Genomic DNA, 16499 nt, shown 5'->3' with positions numbered 1-16499 from the left:
CCTTTTTCCTGTAGATACATGTATCCCTCCATGGATCAGCTGGCAGAAATGCTCCCTGGGATCCTAAAACAATTTGGGTGAGTAGAGTTGTTTACTAATCATTCAGCCTTCATTTTGGTCTTTATAGTCTTCTGACAGTTCCTTCAACATGTGGTGTACTGAATAGATAAGAAAGTTCACCTAACTTTTGGGAGAATGTGTCCAGCTTCTAAATGCAAATGTTCATATACGCTGCTTCTCAATTTTTGTCCAACTCTTTATTTAAAAAAAAATCCTTTTATAGAAAGATTGATTCACTGCTATTCTTCATTTTAATTTCCACCTTATTCCCTATATTGCACTTGTCCTTTTTTTCTAAAAGTACTTAATTTTATTACTTCTCCTTGTTTTGAGAAGTCTTGTTCAGTTATTGCTAGTTTAAAATTTTTTAAACCATTTCAAATTTGTCCATGGGTAGACTTTTCTCATTTAGTTTAATTTAAATTGTTCATGGTGCAGACTACTTACTGCAAGAACTTGGACAGAACTCCTTTTGTCTTGCTCTTTCCCTGCCCCAATGGTGATAAAGTTGTCTTGAAAATGTAATGTGATCAAATGTCTCTATTAGTGTAAGACTCTGAATCACTGAAAATTCTCCTAGCACCTTTCCTCTGAGAGCAAGACATTCTAAGGTGGAGTCAGATAAAAGTTAAACAATAAGCCTGTTTGGTATATGTTTCCACTTATTAATGTCACTGATTAGAATACACCAGTCTCATGTCAGCTTTTTATTAAAATATTGTATGATTTGTTTTTGTGAAGGTGTTTGTCTTGTGCTGATTTTTTTCCCCTTCTACTGGTTTTCAAAGACCCCATTGCAGTAAATGCTTTAATTTGCACTGAACTGAAATTGGTACTATTCATGCCTAACAGGTATATGCGGTTCAAGTTATTCCTAAGACTCGCTTCAATTTAGTGTATTCTGGTAATTTTATGTATTGCCCGATAACTGGCATAGCAGCCTTGTTCTTTCACTACTGAAGGAAAAAAAAATTGGGGTGACATTGTCCAGTAGTCATGACTGCCAGAATCAGAATACTATAGTTCACCCAGTATATTTCTCTAAAGAACAGTACTGGAAAGCAGATGGACAGTTGTCCCATGAATATAACTATTTAGCTGAAATCAAGAGAGCAGAGTTACTTTGCTAACTGCTAAGAGCAGAGCTGTTAATGGTGTAAATTTTTGAAGCCCCATTGAAGTCAATGCAGTTGTGCCCACTTACACCAACTGCTGACCTGCTCTATAATAAACATGAACTGGCATGTAGTAGTTGTGCCCTAAAAGAGAAATTGGTTGGATGGAACTCGTTTGTTTTAGTGCACTTTTACTGACACTTTCTCTTTTTGTTTTATTGCACGTAACTGCTCTATGTAGGCTGAAAAGTGTTATTGGAATGGGAACTGGAGCAGGTGCCTACATCTTAACTAGGTTTGCTGTAAGTTTCATGGAGCTTTCTTAAAACGTTGACTCTCATCTACATGATACCTGTAGCCTATGCACATTTCCTACCCTGCCATACCCACTTATTTAAGCAGTCAAGTTTTTAAAGTGGAATAACCTGATCTGCAGGATGGTAAATTCAGAAGATCAAATCTGTTAAGCCCAAGGCTCTACCCAGTTAACTTGTGGATGGTTGTTTCTTAATGGAAATTCTCTTTTTAAATTTAAGATGGAGAAGAAGTTAAATATTATCAAAGTTGTCCAGCCAAATTACTTTGAGTAAAGACACAAGCTTATTGCATAACTTTCACATGATAAAATTAGACTTCCCAATGCCCTGCCCCAAAATGATTATCCCTCTAATTTAAACTCTGTATTGTTAATCTGTTTACAACATGTATCTGGCTACTTGCATGTTCACATGATCTCTTAAATTGCAGCTGAACAATCCAGAAATGGTGGAAGGACTAGTTCTCATCAATATAAACCCTTGTGCTGAAGGATGGATGGACTGGGCAGCGACTAAGGTTTAAAAATTTTTTTGTTTTAAATAAACAATAAATGTCTATCTTGAGATTGCATGTGAAGGTTTGCGCTTGAACAATGGGCTCTTAAAATGTCACATCAGATTTTAGCTAAGCTTTTTTCAGTGTATATTCCCTATTAAAATTGTGGCTGCAATATTGAAGGATAATTGCTTTTGGTTCCATTCTTCAGTTTTAACTAGAGTACTTCCTGTAGGGTTGGTAAACTTTAGCTCAGTGGTCTCCAACTTTTTTATGCCCAAGATCGCTTTCTGAATTTAAGAGCAACCCAGGATCTCCCCCAACCCGTTGCTAGCATAGGTGGCTAGACTCTCTGGAGCCACAGCTGAAGACAGCGAAGGCGAAGCAAGAAAGGTAGTGATGTACGTGCAGGCTGATATGTGGCCAATGAGGGATAGGCAAGTACTGACCCAAACAGAAGGACTGCAGACCATTCAAGCCAAGTGGGCAGTCTCCCTGAACCTGCAAGCCAAGTTTCTACCAGAGGTTGTTTCTTTGTTTTCATCTCAACCAACCCATACTTAGCTGTTTCTTTATATAACTTCCGCAGAGGAGCGGCGCCTTCACTCCCTCAATGTCCACAGGACCTTGGCCTTTTACAAACGTGCAGAGGAAGAGACCAATCAGGAAATCTCCTAGTCTGTTTGTCACTATAGCTGAAAGGATTAAGAGACAGGCAGTCTCCACGCAGGATTTCTAAATGGATTTTAGGATGCGTTACACTTTGCTATTGGTTACTGGGATTGCCTCCACCCCTTGGGTTGAGAGCCCATTCCACAAGAGTGCAAGCGTTGACTACGGCCGCCCTGTGCAATGTGTTGCTTCCAGACATGTAGGGTAGCACATACCTTCATTACGCCTTTGCACAAGACTCTGACAGATGCCTCGTTTGGCGTGACTGTCCTCTGGTCAACTGTTCCATCCTCTTCCTTGCACCCTCTTCCAACTTAGGTACTGCTTGTTAATCACCCTCTGTGGAATACAATAGGGACCATCACTCAAATGATGTTACTTACCTATAACTGGAGGTACTTCAAGATGTGCGGTTCCACTTCCCACCTTTCTTCCCCTCTGCTGTGAATCTGTTCATTTGCTGTGGAGAAGGAACTGGAGGCCCAGTCAGTCCGCTCTGCTCTTTATTATCTCAGTTGAAATCAGGAGGTAAAGCAAGGGCGCATGCATGAACCAATGGACACTATACTTTCAAATTCTCCGGCTCCAGATGCATGGTATTCATGTGTAAACCCTTAGTGGAATACAGATAGGGACCACACATCTCAAAGAACCCTTCACTTACAGATAAGTAACCCTTAGCTTTGCCTGCCAACCAGCAATCCATAATGTGAGCTAGGGCATTGAAAATTGGGGGGCGGGGGGAAGTACATGTTTCAAAAATGTTAAGGGAATCGGACAAATGCATTAAATAACTAAAATAGCAAGGAGGATCATGACAAAGGATTGTCAAGAATGTCACTACTGTTTTAGAAGTGACACCTTTGTGCATTTTCCTGCACAGTAAAATCTTCATGCATCTTCTGACCACATTTTAATCTGAAGACTAAGGAATACTAACGATCATAAGCTTCAAGGCCTAACATTTAAATGAGTGGGGAGTAATAGGTTTCATGTTACCATTTTTAGGCTTGCATATGGTACACAAATGTATGTCTGTACAAGATAATACAAACATGTCCAAAAACATGCATCTTGTCCAGTAACATGTTTATATTAGTGTGTGGGCACACTTGCCCCCCCCCCAGAAAACGGGTGGCGGGCTCTAAATCTCTGCATATAGAACTTCCTACATTTATCCATTGGAAGCTACAAAAACTCTGATTTCTAGGCTAAACAACTTGTCTGCCAAGTCCCAAATTGAGCAAATCAATGCACACTTTGTAATGCCATGACACAATGTGCTCTGGTTCCAGAGATGGGGGTGTAGGACAATCTTTCTCAGATTGAGAGCTATTTACCTCCTTGGTTTAACAACAGAAGAGGGTGTTTTTTCTTGTACTTTACTGGATTAACAAACACTACTTGACCTGGGAGGGACTGGAAAGCTACTTATAAAGATGGGCTAACTGGCCTGCAAAATAGGTGATCACCTCACCCAATAGCCTTGGTTCATTTTAAATTCTTCAGTGTCCCAATCCCAATGCTTCTCTCAACACTCATTTGGAATCACTGAGCCTAGCAGGTGGTACCATTGGATTTTGCCCCTTTCTCCTTTCAAAATTTATTTGCATTTGTTCTGGGAACTACTACTGCATGTGTCTTGTGTACCAATTTAGGAACGTTATCCAGATGCAGGTTTTGTCCTAAGGGTAGAATTTTGTTCACAAACTGCCCATATCATGTCAGCTAGTCCAAAGTTCTAAGAAATGATTGCATGAGTATGGGGCATTCTTTCCCCATCTACTGTGCATTCATTATGTTGACGCTTATGAGCTTACACTAGGTAAACTGCAAGGATAGTCCAAGAGTTCTATCCTGTGGGCACTTTTCAAGTGTGATTTGTGCTACTTGCACTTGTAGTGCCTTCTGACATAACTAGTGTAAATATCTGACCAATCATGGGAGAGCAGAGATTTCTAGCTGACCAATCCTCCTTTTTGATTATGCTGTTCAATGTCTCTTGTTTAACTCTTTTTCTCATTGTTTAGATCTCAGGATGGGCTCATGCCCTTCCAGATATGGTCATTTCACATCTTTTTGGGAAGGTAAGCTACTTTGAGGCTCCCACTTGTTTAGCTCTCATATTGTGGGGAATGCTAATGTCCCCTTGATCAATCAGTCCTTTCAGAAAGAGTGCCAATCACAACATGTCGTTCGTGTTCTAGCCATTCCTTTAACTACCCGCTGGCCAGGCTGTCAGTGGCACCAGACACCCGATTGGCATAGCACACTGCAGCCAAGAACCTGTGAGCTCAAATGATCTGCCAGCCTCAGCCTCCCAGGTAGCTGGGAATACAGGTGCATGCACGGCCCCACGCTCTGTAATGCTAATGTATCATCCCTCAAACACTGGAAAACATGTACCTTTGTACCATTTTAAAATACCAAAACTAAAAAACAAGCTGTAACTTCTGTCTCAACCACAAACTGTTCACAACATTTTAAATTCAAAAGTTTCCAGGTGCAACTTGCCCTATCACTGAAGTTTGATATGCAGTATATGAAAGGCTGCATATAGCCATAGTGGAGAGATTTAATTGCTTGTTAAATTGATTGTTTAAATAAAGTTCTAAGCAGAACTCCTCACTGATTTCAGTGGCAATTTCTGCTCTAAACGTTGATAGTACAATACGGCTTATTGTTTTAGCTCCTGATAAGAGCTCTCCTGCTGTATTTTGGCACCATAATAAGTCATAAATCTGGAAAACAAGTTACTGGTATAAACTAAGCTTTTTTTGTGTGTGTGTCTACCTTAATGTCAAATACTCTATTTTCTAAGGCTTGTGTAGAGGTAGACTCTAAAGTACTAACTTTCAAAGACAACCATTTTAACAACCTTGAAGCTCTGCTACTTGCTCTTGTCTTGCAAAATTGAGCTCAGTTTTGTAGATGTTCACTAATTTTTGTCACGCTTTGAACATCTGTTTTGGTCTGAACATAATTACTAAGTATTTTTTTTAACTTGACTTGTTTTTAAAAATCTGGCTCTTTAATCCTGCAGTCTCTCAGCAGTTTCAACTGTATTTCCTTGATACTATACATCTCTTCAATGACTTTTCTTTGCATCCTTTGGTTTGTTAGAAAGGATGTGGATTTCAGGTTGATCATCAACACTGCACGAGCAAACTGCAAACCATGCAATGTTATGAGATTAAGTGCCTTAAATTAATAAAACTGTACAACGTATTTAAGTCTGGAACTGACTTTCAGACAACTTGCATTACTTCAACCCTGAAAAAAAAATATTGGTACTAATGGTTTGAGAACACTTAATACCTGAAAAGTTTCTTAAAGGGGCTTGCTTGTTTTAATAAGTCTTTATTTGTAATTAAGCAATGCTACAATGCCATTTATCATAGTAGTATCTTAATATTAAATTACACTTTTTAATCTAGGAAGAGATTCATAACAACCATGATCTGATCCATACTTATCGCCAACATATTATCAACGATATGAATCAAATCAATCTTCATCTCTTTGTCAACTCGTACAACAGGTAATATACTTTGTTCTCCAATTAGTCTTTACAGTGAAACATGTTAAGCAATCACTCAAGGGATCAACAAATATCATTTATGCAGCAGAGATGCTCTCTAACGAAAGGTCAAGCAAAATTGTATTGGAATTCTGTCAAAGGGTCATCTTGAGACACTGCCTATAGTGTGTCCTTTTTTTTTTTTTAACTTCAGGGGCTGACTAAACTAAAACCCAAAGAAAACTCAGCTGTGTGTGTTTGTGTGTATAGATATAGATCACTTTTTCTCTCTCTCTCTCTCTCTCTCTCTCTCTCATTTATCATATCTGTGTGTGTGTATACACACACACACACACACACACACACACACACACACACACACACACACACTTTTCTTTAAGTAACTTGTATATTTTAATGTTGTGAAATGTGTAGAAATTCACATGAATACCTGAATCCCAATGTATCAATAAGCTTTTTGTCTCTCAATCTTCAGTCGAAGAGATCTTGAGATTGAGCGTCCTATTCCTGGAGCAAATGTTGTTACTCTACAGTAAGTATTACTGGTTCATATGAATTGGAAAAATATAAAATCTGTGCTAGATTTGAGTAACTATTAATGGCATGGACACTGTTATGGGGACAGTCATTAGAGCAGTGATACTCAGACCTCAGTGGTTCAGGAGCCAAATTAGCAATCAGCATTACCCAAAAGAACCACATGAGTGTGAACTCATTGTTTCATTTACTATAATACTAGTATATTAATATTTAAACAGTATGATAGGAAATATATTTGTATAAGATGACTGACCAAGTATTGTCCCAATTACAACTGGTTAATAACCTAATAAAAGCATCCTGATTGATTAATGTTGGTTAATAAGTGTTTTAATATAATATGCCACAAGGAGACCCATTAAAGAGCACTTCTTGAGTATCACTGTGTTAAAGGCCTTAAAGCAGTGGTATGATTGGTGGGTGTTTTGCATATACACGTTCCAGGTTTGTAATTGAAATAAAAGCTTCCAGTAGACTTTTTTTAAAGCTCAGTATTGCAGATGCATGCTGCTGCTTATGGGTACAAAGGGGTCTCAAAATTTGGATTTGGGGTTTAAAAACTTGCTGCACATCCTGGACTTCCTTAGGAAGAGTTTGTTGTGCCTCCTAAAGTTGTAGTCTCACAAGTTGGGTGTAAAGTGACCCTCAAACTTTAATAGCGAAGAGATCAGAGTATAGTGTTTTGTTTATAAACTTAATTAGCCCGAAGGGAGGAGCAATTGCAAGCATTTAAATCTCTGTGTGTTGTCACTCTAATCCATTCCCCCCCACCCCCCAAGAGTCTCTAGTTAAATTTGTCACAGGGGAAGCATGCCGGTGATGGGTAGCTCTTCAAATGGGGATTAAATGTGGAGAAGATGGTGATGCCTGATGGTGCTTGTACTCTTACCCATGATGGATTTGCAAACCTGAGTTTAAGGTGTTTAAACTGCTTTACTTAGAAAGTGGATGTAATTGTTCCCTTATGTGGGGTAAGGCTCCAAATTATGTCCATCACCTTGCAATTTGAACATAAAAGTATGAATAATATATGACAAATAGAAGCATGAGTGCTTTTACAAAGCTTTTATTTACTGGGGGTGGGGAAGGAATAAGAAGACAAATTTGCACGTTAGCTAGTAGAAAAAACAAGTTTCATGAAATGTAACATGTAAATAAAATTCTGTAACCAAACTCATTCCACTCTTCTCCCCCCCCCCCCCCCCCCTTCTTTGCAGATGCCCTTCACTGTTGGTGGTTGGTGACAGTTCTCCTGCTGTTGATGCTGTGGTATGTATAGTCAGACTTTCATAATAAAGAGCATTCTTTTCCCAGTTTGCATACTGATTAAGACAAAGGAAGTCATGCTGGCATTGCAGAAATCATACCCCATATAGGAAAGTCTCCTGCTATTGACCCAGGCCAGTTAACACTTCCCTTTCACACCTTTCAAGACAGAGCTGTCACTGTTCTTAGATGTCTATGCCTCTGTCTAGATACCGTTATGTAATGGCTACTGTTCTAGGACAGTTGCCACATCCAGTGGGCTGTAGTCCACGAAAGCTTATGCTCTAATAAATTTGTTAGTCTCTAAGGTGCCACAAGTACTCCTGTTCTTCTTTTAGCAGTACTTTAGGCATATAAGGAGCTGGTTGAGAAAAATGTCAACTACAAATGTTTTTCCTTTAGAGGAGAATCTGTAGCCAGTATTGTAGGGTGTTCTCTGCTGTTAAATGGAGTTTTGCCCTCGTTTCTCTGGAAGCAGTGTGTTGCTTTGGCTGATATACTAGACTCAATGGCTCAATGACTTAAAACATTGTGCCTTAATGGGTATGTCCATTCTTTGGCCATATGGCTGCTTACCATCTGGGATTCTACCACATGATCCCCAGTCACATGACAGGGTTTGTTGCCACTACAGTGTGTGAAGCACAAAACTCTCCTACTTCCTTGCTAATGGACTTGCTTGTACATGTGGGAATAGACTATTAGAGCAAAATTTGAATAATATTTTAGAAAAGCTTCAGGGGGGAAAAAATCTAAAATATGCAATTTTTAGGATATACCAACCCTTTCGGAGAACCAGGTATTAATACAATTAAGTTAAGGAAAAAGTAGTTGGATGAGAGAACCGTGAAGAACTGATTAGTTCAGAATAATGGTCTTGAAGATGAGAATAAGATGCTAACAGTGCTATTTTTCCATATAGGTAGAGTGCAACTCTAAACTGGACCCAACAAAGACCACACTCCTAAAGGTAATAGGAATAAGAACTGTAAATTACATATTTGTGTTACAATGATGCAACCTCATTGGTCTTAAACAAGTGAGAGAGCACAAGTTAGCCCAGTGTGGTGCGTGACTGTACATACTGAGCATTTGTTTAAGATTAGTTTTAAGTAAACTTGGGAAAGTGTTTTCTTGAGCACAGAGCAGTCAGCACTAGTGAATGAAATCATTACTGGAATGGAGGATAGAAAATAGGTCAGTAGTTGCAGAAACAATATTTGAGGAGAAAACTCTGCTTGCGTGCTTCAGACTTAGCAGGGAGGGGAAATAGCTGTGGGCTCACTCTAATTTAATTTTAAAAAAACCAAAAAACAAACAGAAGATGAGACCATTTTCGTTATACACAACATATGTACACAGTACTTTAAACTTGCGGACAAAAGTGGCTTTAACCTGTAGATTCCCTATTCATGAACATACAGAACCTCAGGGGTTGAAACCCTGAGCTAAACATTCAGAGGCGGATGATACTGGCTGTATATTTAGAAACTATCCTATTTTTAAAAACTGGAACTTAACAGGATTAGGAGGTCATTTAATGAAGTAAAACTGTATTGTCCGTGTAAAATGCTGCTGTAGAGTGAACTAGTCAGGCTTCTGCTACTAGGATATTTTTGCCTCCAAAGGAATAGTCACAAATGTCTGTCTTTCCTTCTGGATTTTAGTAGCCGGACATTTTGTAGAATCTATTAATCGCAAGTGAACAACTTTATCTTAATTGTCTTGTGTCAAGACCTAGGCTATATCGGAAGTAAAATGAAAACCATTTTAATATTTTACATGTATAAAGAAACAGACTTAAATCAATTTTACTGAGTTTGGTAGACACGGGCTACAGCCCAGATCAGCAGCATAGCCATGGTGGCAGTGGAGGCATTACTGCGCTATACCAAGTACAAACCCACCTGCAACCAGCATTTATACTTGTGCTAGCGTCATGTGAGTTCCCTGTTTATGCGTACCCATACTCTCACTACCTCTTCCTGCAGTAACAAAACAAGCTGTAATTACTCTGTAGAATAAATACATAATGTTCTGATTTACATGCACTGTCCTACCTGGCTGCCTTTTCTGTTAGCTCAGAATCAGAAATGTATTTTAATATTTCCCTTTATTTGATAGTCATGGAGTGGGTGCATCTGTAGTTTGCAGTACTTAACCATTGTTAAATAAAAGTTATAGGAAAAAAGTGTCTGCTCAGGATCTGGAGTTCTTGCCATATTCCCTACTAGGATATAATTAAAGAAGGCAGTTAGTCAGTGCTAATGTCTAAGCCAGGGGTCGGCAGCCTTTCAGAAGTGGTGTGCCGAGTCTTCATTTATTCACTCTAATTTAAGGTTTCGTGTGCCAGTAATAATTTTAACGTTTTTAGAAGGGCTCTTTCTAGAAGTCTGTAATACATACAACAATAGTATAGTTATATAAAGTAAATAAGCTTTTAAAAATGTTTAAGAAGCTTCATTTAAAAGTAAATTAAAATGCAGAGTCCCCCCAGACTGGTGGCCAGGAACCTGGGCAGTGAGAGTGCCACTGAAAATCAGCTTGCGTGCCGCCTTCGGCACGTGTGCCAGAGGTTGCCTGCCCCGGTCTAAGCAATAGACTCTCGATGTTTTTTGTTGTCTAACATTAATAGAGAATTTTAGCCATCCAAATCCTCTTCTGCCCCCTTCACTGCAATCATAAATTTTCATCTCTGCCATTGTTCAGCTGGAGACCTCCTTACATGACCACTCTTTCTGAGGCTGAGGTTCTGAATTATGTTACAGTTCTATTTCTAGGCCATTAGCAGGGTTTTGGAGCTGTGCTCCAGCTCCAGGTAAAAACCTGTTGCTCCACGCTCCAGTTCTGGGCTCCGCTCCAAAGCCCTGAATTTAGCAGGATTTGTTTTGGCTAATCCCAGATAGGACTGCAGGCTTTCTGTAATTCACAATTTGACTGTTTCTGTTCATAGTTTTCACTGGAATAGCCCTGTTCTTGTTGGTTGAGGGGTGGACAAGCAGGAAAACTGAAGTGGTACAAAAATGTGAAGGCAATCAGACTACCTTCACAGATCTGGCTTCCTTTAACAAATCTACCTTCTGTTAGAGTCCTCCACCATCTCAGCCATTGCTGCTGGATTTTAATACCCTCACCTGTAAGGATCTTAGGTACTTTCTTTCTTCACCAATGTGCCATCTCCCTGTTCATCGCCAAGGCATACCACTGAAATCCAGTAAAAAGAGCTGGATATCCAGATTTCTAGGGTAATACATTAAGAAACTGGTGTTCACTTTATAAAAAGCCTTACATGTTGCCTTCTACTGAAGCTTTCCTATCTGTGATGAGAATAAATGTGTTTCTAAAGTGCTTTGAAGTGCCAGATAAACAAACCTTGAATATATTTCTTGGTACAATCTCTGAATTCAGAAAGGAACTCCTGGTCTGGCATTATGCTGACCTATTTTTTTGTTTACTTTCTTGTAGATGGCAGGACTGTGGTGGTCTCCCTCAAGTTTCCCAGGTATGATTTGACTGACTGAAAACTTGCTAATACTACTTACACTAGTCTGTTTTGCAAAATGTGACAAATGGGCTCCATTTTGAAGGGTATTCATTGTTCCCAAGTGTTAAGTGATTGGTGGCCATTCATGAGTAATGATGGCATTCAGTCACCTGATCTCACTTCTCTAAAGACCAACCAAGCACAAAATTAAGGTTAGGATGGGATATATATTTCCACTAATTAAGCCTTAACTGTGTAAAGGTTTTGATTGGGAATGTAGAATGCATTAGGAATGCCTACTAAACTAACATGGATTACTTCTTCTGGATGATTATTAAGTCAAACATTTAGTTATTTGTGCTATTTATAGTTCATGGTGGGAGGCAGGAAATAACTAGTCTGTTCTTGCATGCACTAATCTGGTTTAGGAGAATGAAGTGTTTTTGAAACATGTTTAGACATAAATTCCAAGGCTCCCAATACAACAGGCTATGTACACTACAATTTTAACTATACTATTTAGTGGTGATTTACTAAAGAAGCTGACCTCTACATTAGCTTGTAGGGTATACATTTTTATAGTCTGAGCCAAATGGAGGCATTCTGAAATGTAGGCCTGAATTTTTGTTACTCTGAAGAAACTGGAATTTGTAAACAGCTACAATTGAAAAGAGGACTGCGCTAGCATTGTATAGTGTGATTCGTGACAGGGAGGGGTGCAAGAAAGACGCTCCATCCTTGTTTTTTTTTTTTTAAGTTGTTTAGAATGGCAAAACTTTAAGTAAGAAGCTTGAATACCAGTGTAGAGCTTATTCTGCCCCTCAAATTGATGCATGTAAATTTAGACCAAAAAGAGCCATTATTCTCTAGATTTGGGGTGTAAAAAAAAAAAGTTGCCTGCACTGCAAGCTACAATCTTGCATAAGTTCAATTACAAATATTGTCACCTCGGTTTGTTACTTGAGTCACGGCTTTGCCTGGCAGCAGAGGAAAACATTCTTGTGTCAGTGCAGCAGTTCAAGAGTAGTAGCAGGCTATTAAATGATGCTTGTATAGTCTCACTCATTTTATGGCGGGAAAAGCTTGTCAATGCAGAACACACTTAAAACTTCAGCTAGTTGGAATTGGTCTAGAAACTGCTATAAATAAACTGTCCTATGTGCTTTGTGAGACAAACTGGTCCTTTGAACCTTCTGCTTCAGTAACTGCATTAGCAAAACTTGGGTCTGGTTCAGGCTGAGGTCCGTTGGAGAATTGACTGAACTAATATGCTGCATGCTAATATTAATGTACAATAGGTATATAACGGGGTGGGGGGGGGAAGCAGGGCAGAGGAGGAGAGAACAAAATCGGAACTGGGGAATTTTCTCAGTTGTGTACTCATTCTTTACATGTGTAATACTATTGAGTAGAACCCAGGCAGACAATAAGACAGTATATACTACGGTCTCTCACTTGACTATTACTGTATTCAATATGTTTCCATTTCTTTTTACAGCCTGCAAAACTTGCAGAAGCTTTCAAATATTTTGTTCAGGGAATGGGATATAGTAAGTATTTATTAAAAGAAAATTACTAGCTATAGTTAAGTTGTAGTTAAGTGGACTAATAGAGTAACCTGTTGTTGTCTGTGAAAATCTAGATTACACCACAAAATTTCTGCTGTCTGTGAGGGAAGGAAGGGCTTGTGGACCAGAGCAGAGTAGCATGAGAACTTAGTCCAATCAGTGATATTGTTGCCCACAGATATTATATGTAGTGATATCTGAGATACTGCAGTTCTCCTGTCTTGTCCCTGCTATCTCAGTATGACTTGACTGTGACTATTGTATGTACTTCAGTGGTAATAAATTGCCATGGTGCCAACTCAGAGGTTGTTTGGATGCATGGCTTGTAAAGATGCCCTTTAAAGTGCTCCTTTCCAACTAGAAGACACAGAACGAAATAGTCTCGTACTGCTATATCAAATCATCAGAGATGAACTGAACTAAATCGAATCTCTTTACTGCCTTTTATTCCCTTTTTCTGTTTTTGCCTCATGGATTGAAGAAATTAATCTCTTGCACAATTTGAACCAGTATTTTCAGAGTCTGACTCAAACTGATCATGCAACTATGGGTCATCTTGGCACACTAGCAGCTGTGCACAAACTTGTAAACATCTGACTTGGCTGTATAAAGGCCAGGTAGATAGGACACTGGCTGTCTGTGCACCCAATTAGAAATGTGTGCGAATTGTAAAAATACATGCACAACTTGGTTGCAAAGCAGACATTTTGGTATTTGGTTTCTGTGCCTATCCCCTGTATTCACATAATGAATGGATATTTAAATTGAATTTTAAAAATTGAGGGGAAAACTTAACCCTCCCTTAAATGTTTGAGTATACAGCATTGGCTCTGCTATGGCATGCAGAATACCTGTAGTATGAATCTAAAATTACTTTACACATTCTCTTACATTGTAATAACCAGCAGACACAGTTGACTTGGAGTGTGTAAATTGGAACTGAAGAATCAAGGTCAGTTGTTGGAGTAAAATTACTAGTCTGCTTTTAAACACGGAGGCATGTTTTTTTAAAAACGACTGCCCCTCAGTTTGCACATCTAAGAAGTTAGTCCTGTTTGTTCAGTTTATACCCAATTTCCCACATGTACTGTAGTACCAAAGCACTGTTTAACTTCATGCATCATGAACAGTGGGACTACTTACATGTGTAAAATAAGCATGTGCAAAAGTGTTCAGGATCAGGGCCTTAGTCTGTCAGCTTGGGCATTCAAGACAAGGGCTTGTTTTCAAGCACACTGAATTGTTCTAAACAAATCCACTAATACAGGACTCTTCTTTCAGTGCCTTCAGCTAGTATGACCAGGCTTATGAGGTCCCGTACAGCATCTGGTTCCAGTGTCACATCTTTGGAGGGACAAAGGAGCAGATCTCACACTGGGGAAGGAACAAGAAGCAGGTCCCATACCGGTGAGGGTGACAGGAACAGATCCCATACTGGTGATGGGTCCAGGAACCGCGCTCACACAGACACACGCGTTGAGCTCACTCCTAACTCTGCAAGCAATGCTGAACAACCTACCCCCAAATCCATGGAAGTTTCCTGTTAAATACCTTAAAAAAAAAAAAAAAAAAACACAAAAACCTGGATGTAGTTTGAAACTGTAAACCTTTTTAATGGTTGCCCACTGTGTATCATAACACATAGCTGGTATTAATCTCAAGCTTTCCTGTAAGATGAACTCTGTTCACCAGAGTTTAAAAGGGACCAAAGAAAGCAAACATCTCAATTGCTCTATTTTTATTACTTAATACGGATGGTTGCTGCTATTGTGCCCTCCAACTGATGCCAAAATTTAAGGGCTGCTTGCCAAAAGTTAATATGGCTGTGAACATTTCAAAATCAAACCAGACTTACCTAACATCCTGTTCAAACAAAGTTTTGAAACTAGGATATGCCCACTTCTTATCTCTTATTTCTTTGGCTAAATAAAGTGACCCAGTTTGTGGCACATATTTAAAAAAAAATTTGGGGGGGTGGGGGGGAGGGAAAGCAGTGCTTTATGGGTAACTTTAAAAACAACAAAACATGGTACAGCCTCATGTTGAAGCTGGAGTTAAACTCAAACTGTATATAGTTTAATTTTTTCCTATTTGAAATTAAACTTGTGCATTTATAGGCCTTCGAATTAGTATTTGAGCCTGTTTTACCTAAGTACAGTAACGTTACTAAAATAGGCAACTTTTTTGTATTTGATGGGTTTTTTGAGATTTAGTCCCCCCCATCCCTCCCCCATTCCTAAGACCTGCTTAACAAAGTGAAGACCAGGTTTAACTTTTTATAAGCAGGTTAATATTTTCTCTTTGGCAGGATCTTAAACCAAAGAGCTCACAACACAGCAAAGCTTGGTGACGTAGTTGACACTTAAGTAGCTGTACATGACAATGATGACTGCTCAGTGGAAGCAGTTTTACTTTCACATTCGGTGGCTTTTAATCTTTGGAGTTTGAGGTGTTTTGTGCATCCAGCCCAATTGTAAATCTCAGTTCTGTAAACAAAGCCAGATGCAGCTGTTAATTGTTGAGGAAAGATGAAAAACTGAGGGATGGCTTGTAATTAAATACTGTACACTCAACTGTCACTAATTACTAGCTCCTAAAACCTCTGATTTTGAATTTGCTGGTGCTGAGAAGTGTATTCCACAGCGGTGGGAGGGGCAATTTTGTAATTGATAAACATAATATTTAGTGACTGTAAATTTAGCAATGCATGATTCTGCATCTCAGTGTAACCTACTGATATCTCCCAGGTTCTCTTCTTTTGGAAGTAAGTAAGTGGGCATGGCACCCACAGTTTTCATAGTGTTCTTCAGCTTTTCTTCCATACATACTGGGACAGTCTTTCACTTGCTTTGATATATATTTGCTACATCACAATTCTTATGTAGCTATGAAAAATCAGATTCTGAGTAATTAAATAGCAAGTGTTAATACCTAAATTTTTTGGGTAGTTCTCTGTGTTCAGAAGAACACAACTTAATGTTAGGTTACTCCACATTGACTAACTTACTCTTGTGCAGAGTTTCCATGGTGGTTGGTAGGAAGAACAGATATTAAAGAGAATGAACTATTGTGTAAAGTCTATCAAAAGTTTTCTTAACGAACTATTTGTATTTATTTCAAAACAAATAAATTTGTAACTTTGCAATGTCTTGTGTCTTAATCCTGTATCCTGAGCAGAGAAATCTTTCAAGATGATTGCACTTTATCCTTTCCACATGCCTTAACTCTCAGGCTAAGCTTACCCTGCCTGCTATCTAGCCCGGGGTGGGCAAACTTTGTGGCCCGAGGGCCACATCCGTGTATGGAAATTGTATGGCGGACCATGAATGCTCATGAAATTGCAGGTTGGGGTGCGGGAGGGGATGAGGGCTCCAGCTGGGGGTGCGGGCTCTGTGGTGGGTCCAGAAATGAGGAGTTCAGTGTGTGGGAAGGGGCTCTGG

The 16499-nt window shown here is 39.2% G+C and overlaps 1 protein-coding gene across 4 annotated transcripts in view; it reads left to right on the top strand.

Annotated features, from left to right (window-relative positions):
• NDRG1 (N-myc downstream regulated 1) overlaps nt 1-16201 on the top strand; it is a 69528-nt gene extending 53327 nt beyond the window's left edge. For 3 of the 4 annotated variants that reach the window (XM_065586216.1, XM_065586217.1, XM_005310511.4), the window contains exons 6-16: nt 15-77; nt 1417-1477; nt 1923-2009; nt 4691-4747; nt 6098-6201; nt 6677-6733; nt 7959-8010; nt 8930-8977; nt 11473-11509; nt 12990-13041; nt 14341-16201. In XM_065586216.1, coding sequence (XP_065442288.1) covers nt 15-77; nt 1417-1477; nt 1923-2009; nt 4691-4747; nt 6098-6201; nt 6677-6733; nt 7959-8010; nt 8930-8977; nt 11473-11509; nt 12990-13041; nt 14341-14353 — 631 coding nt within the window. In that variant the 3' untranslated portion in view covers nt 14354-16201. Of the gene's footprint in view, nt 1-14; nt 78-1416; nt 1478-1922; nt 2010-4690; nt 4748-6097; nt 6202-6676; nt 6734-7958; nt 8011-8929; nt 8996-11472; nt 11510-12989; nt 13042-14340 lie in introns of all 4 variants that reach the window. The other variant, XM_065586218.1, reaches the window with a different exon arrangement.
• Nucleotides 16202-16499: the final 298 nt, after the last annotated feature.

Source organism: Chrysemys picta, chromosome 2 (assembly GCF_011386835.1).
Source record: "Chrysemys picta bellii isolate R12L10 chromosome 2, ASM1138683v2, whole genome shotgun sequence".
NCBI lineage: Eukaryota > Metazoa > Chordata > Testudines > Emydidae > Chrysemys > Chrysemys picta.
Note: the sequence above shows the minus strand (reverse complement) of the source record. Positions and strands in the feature narration are given on the sequence as shown.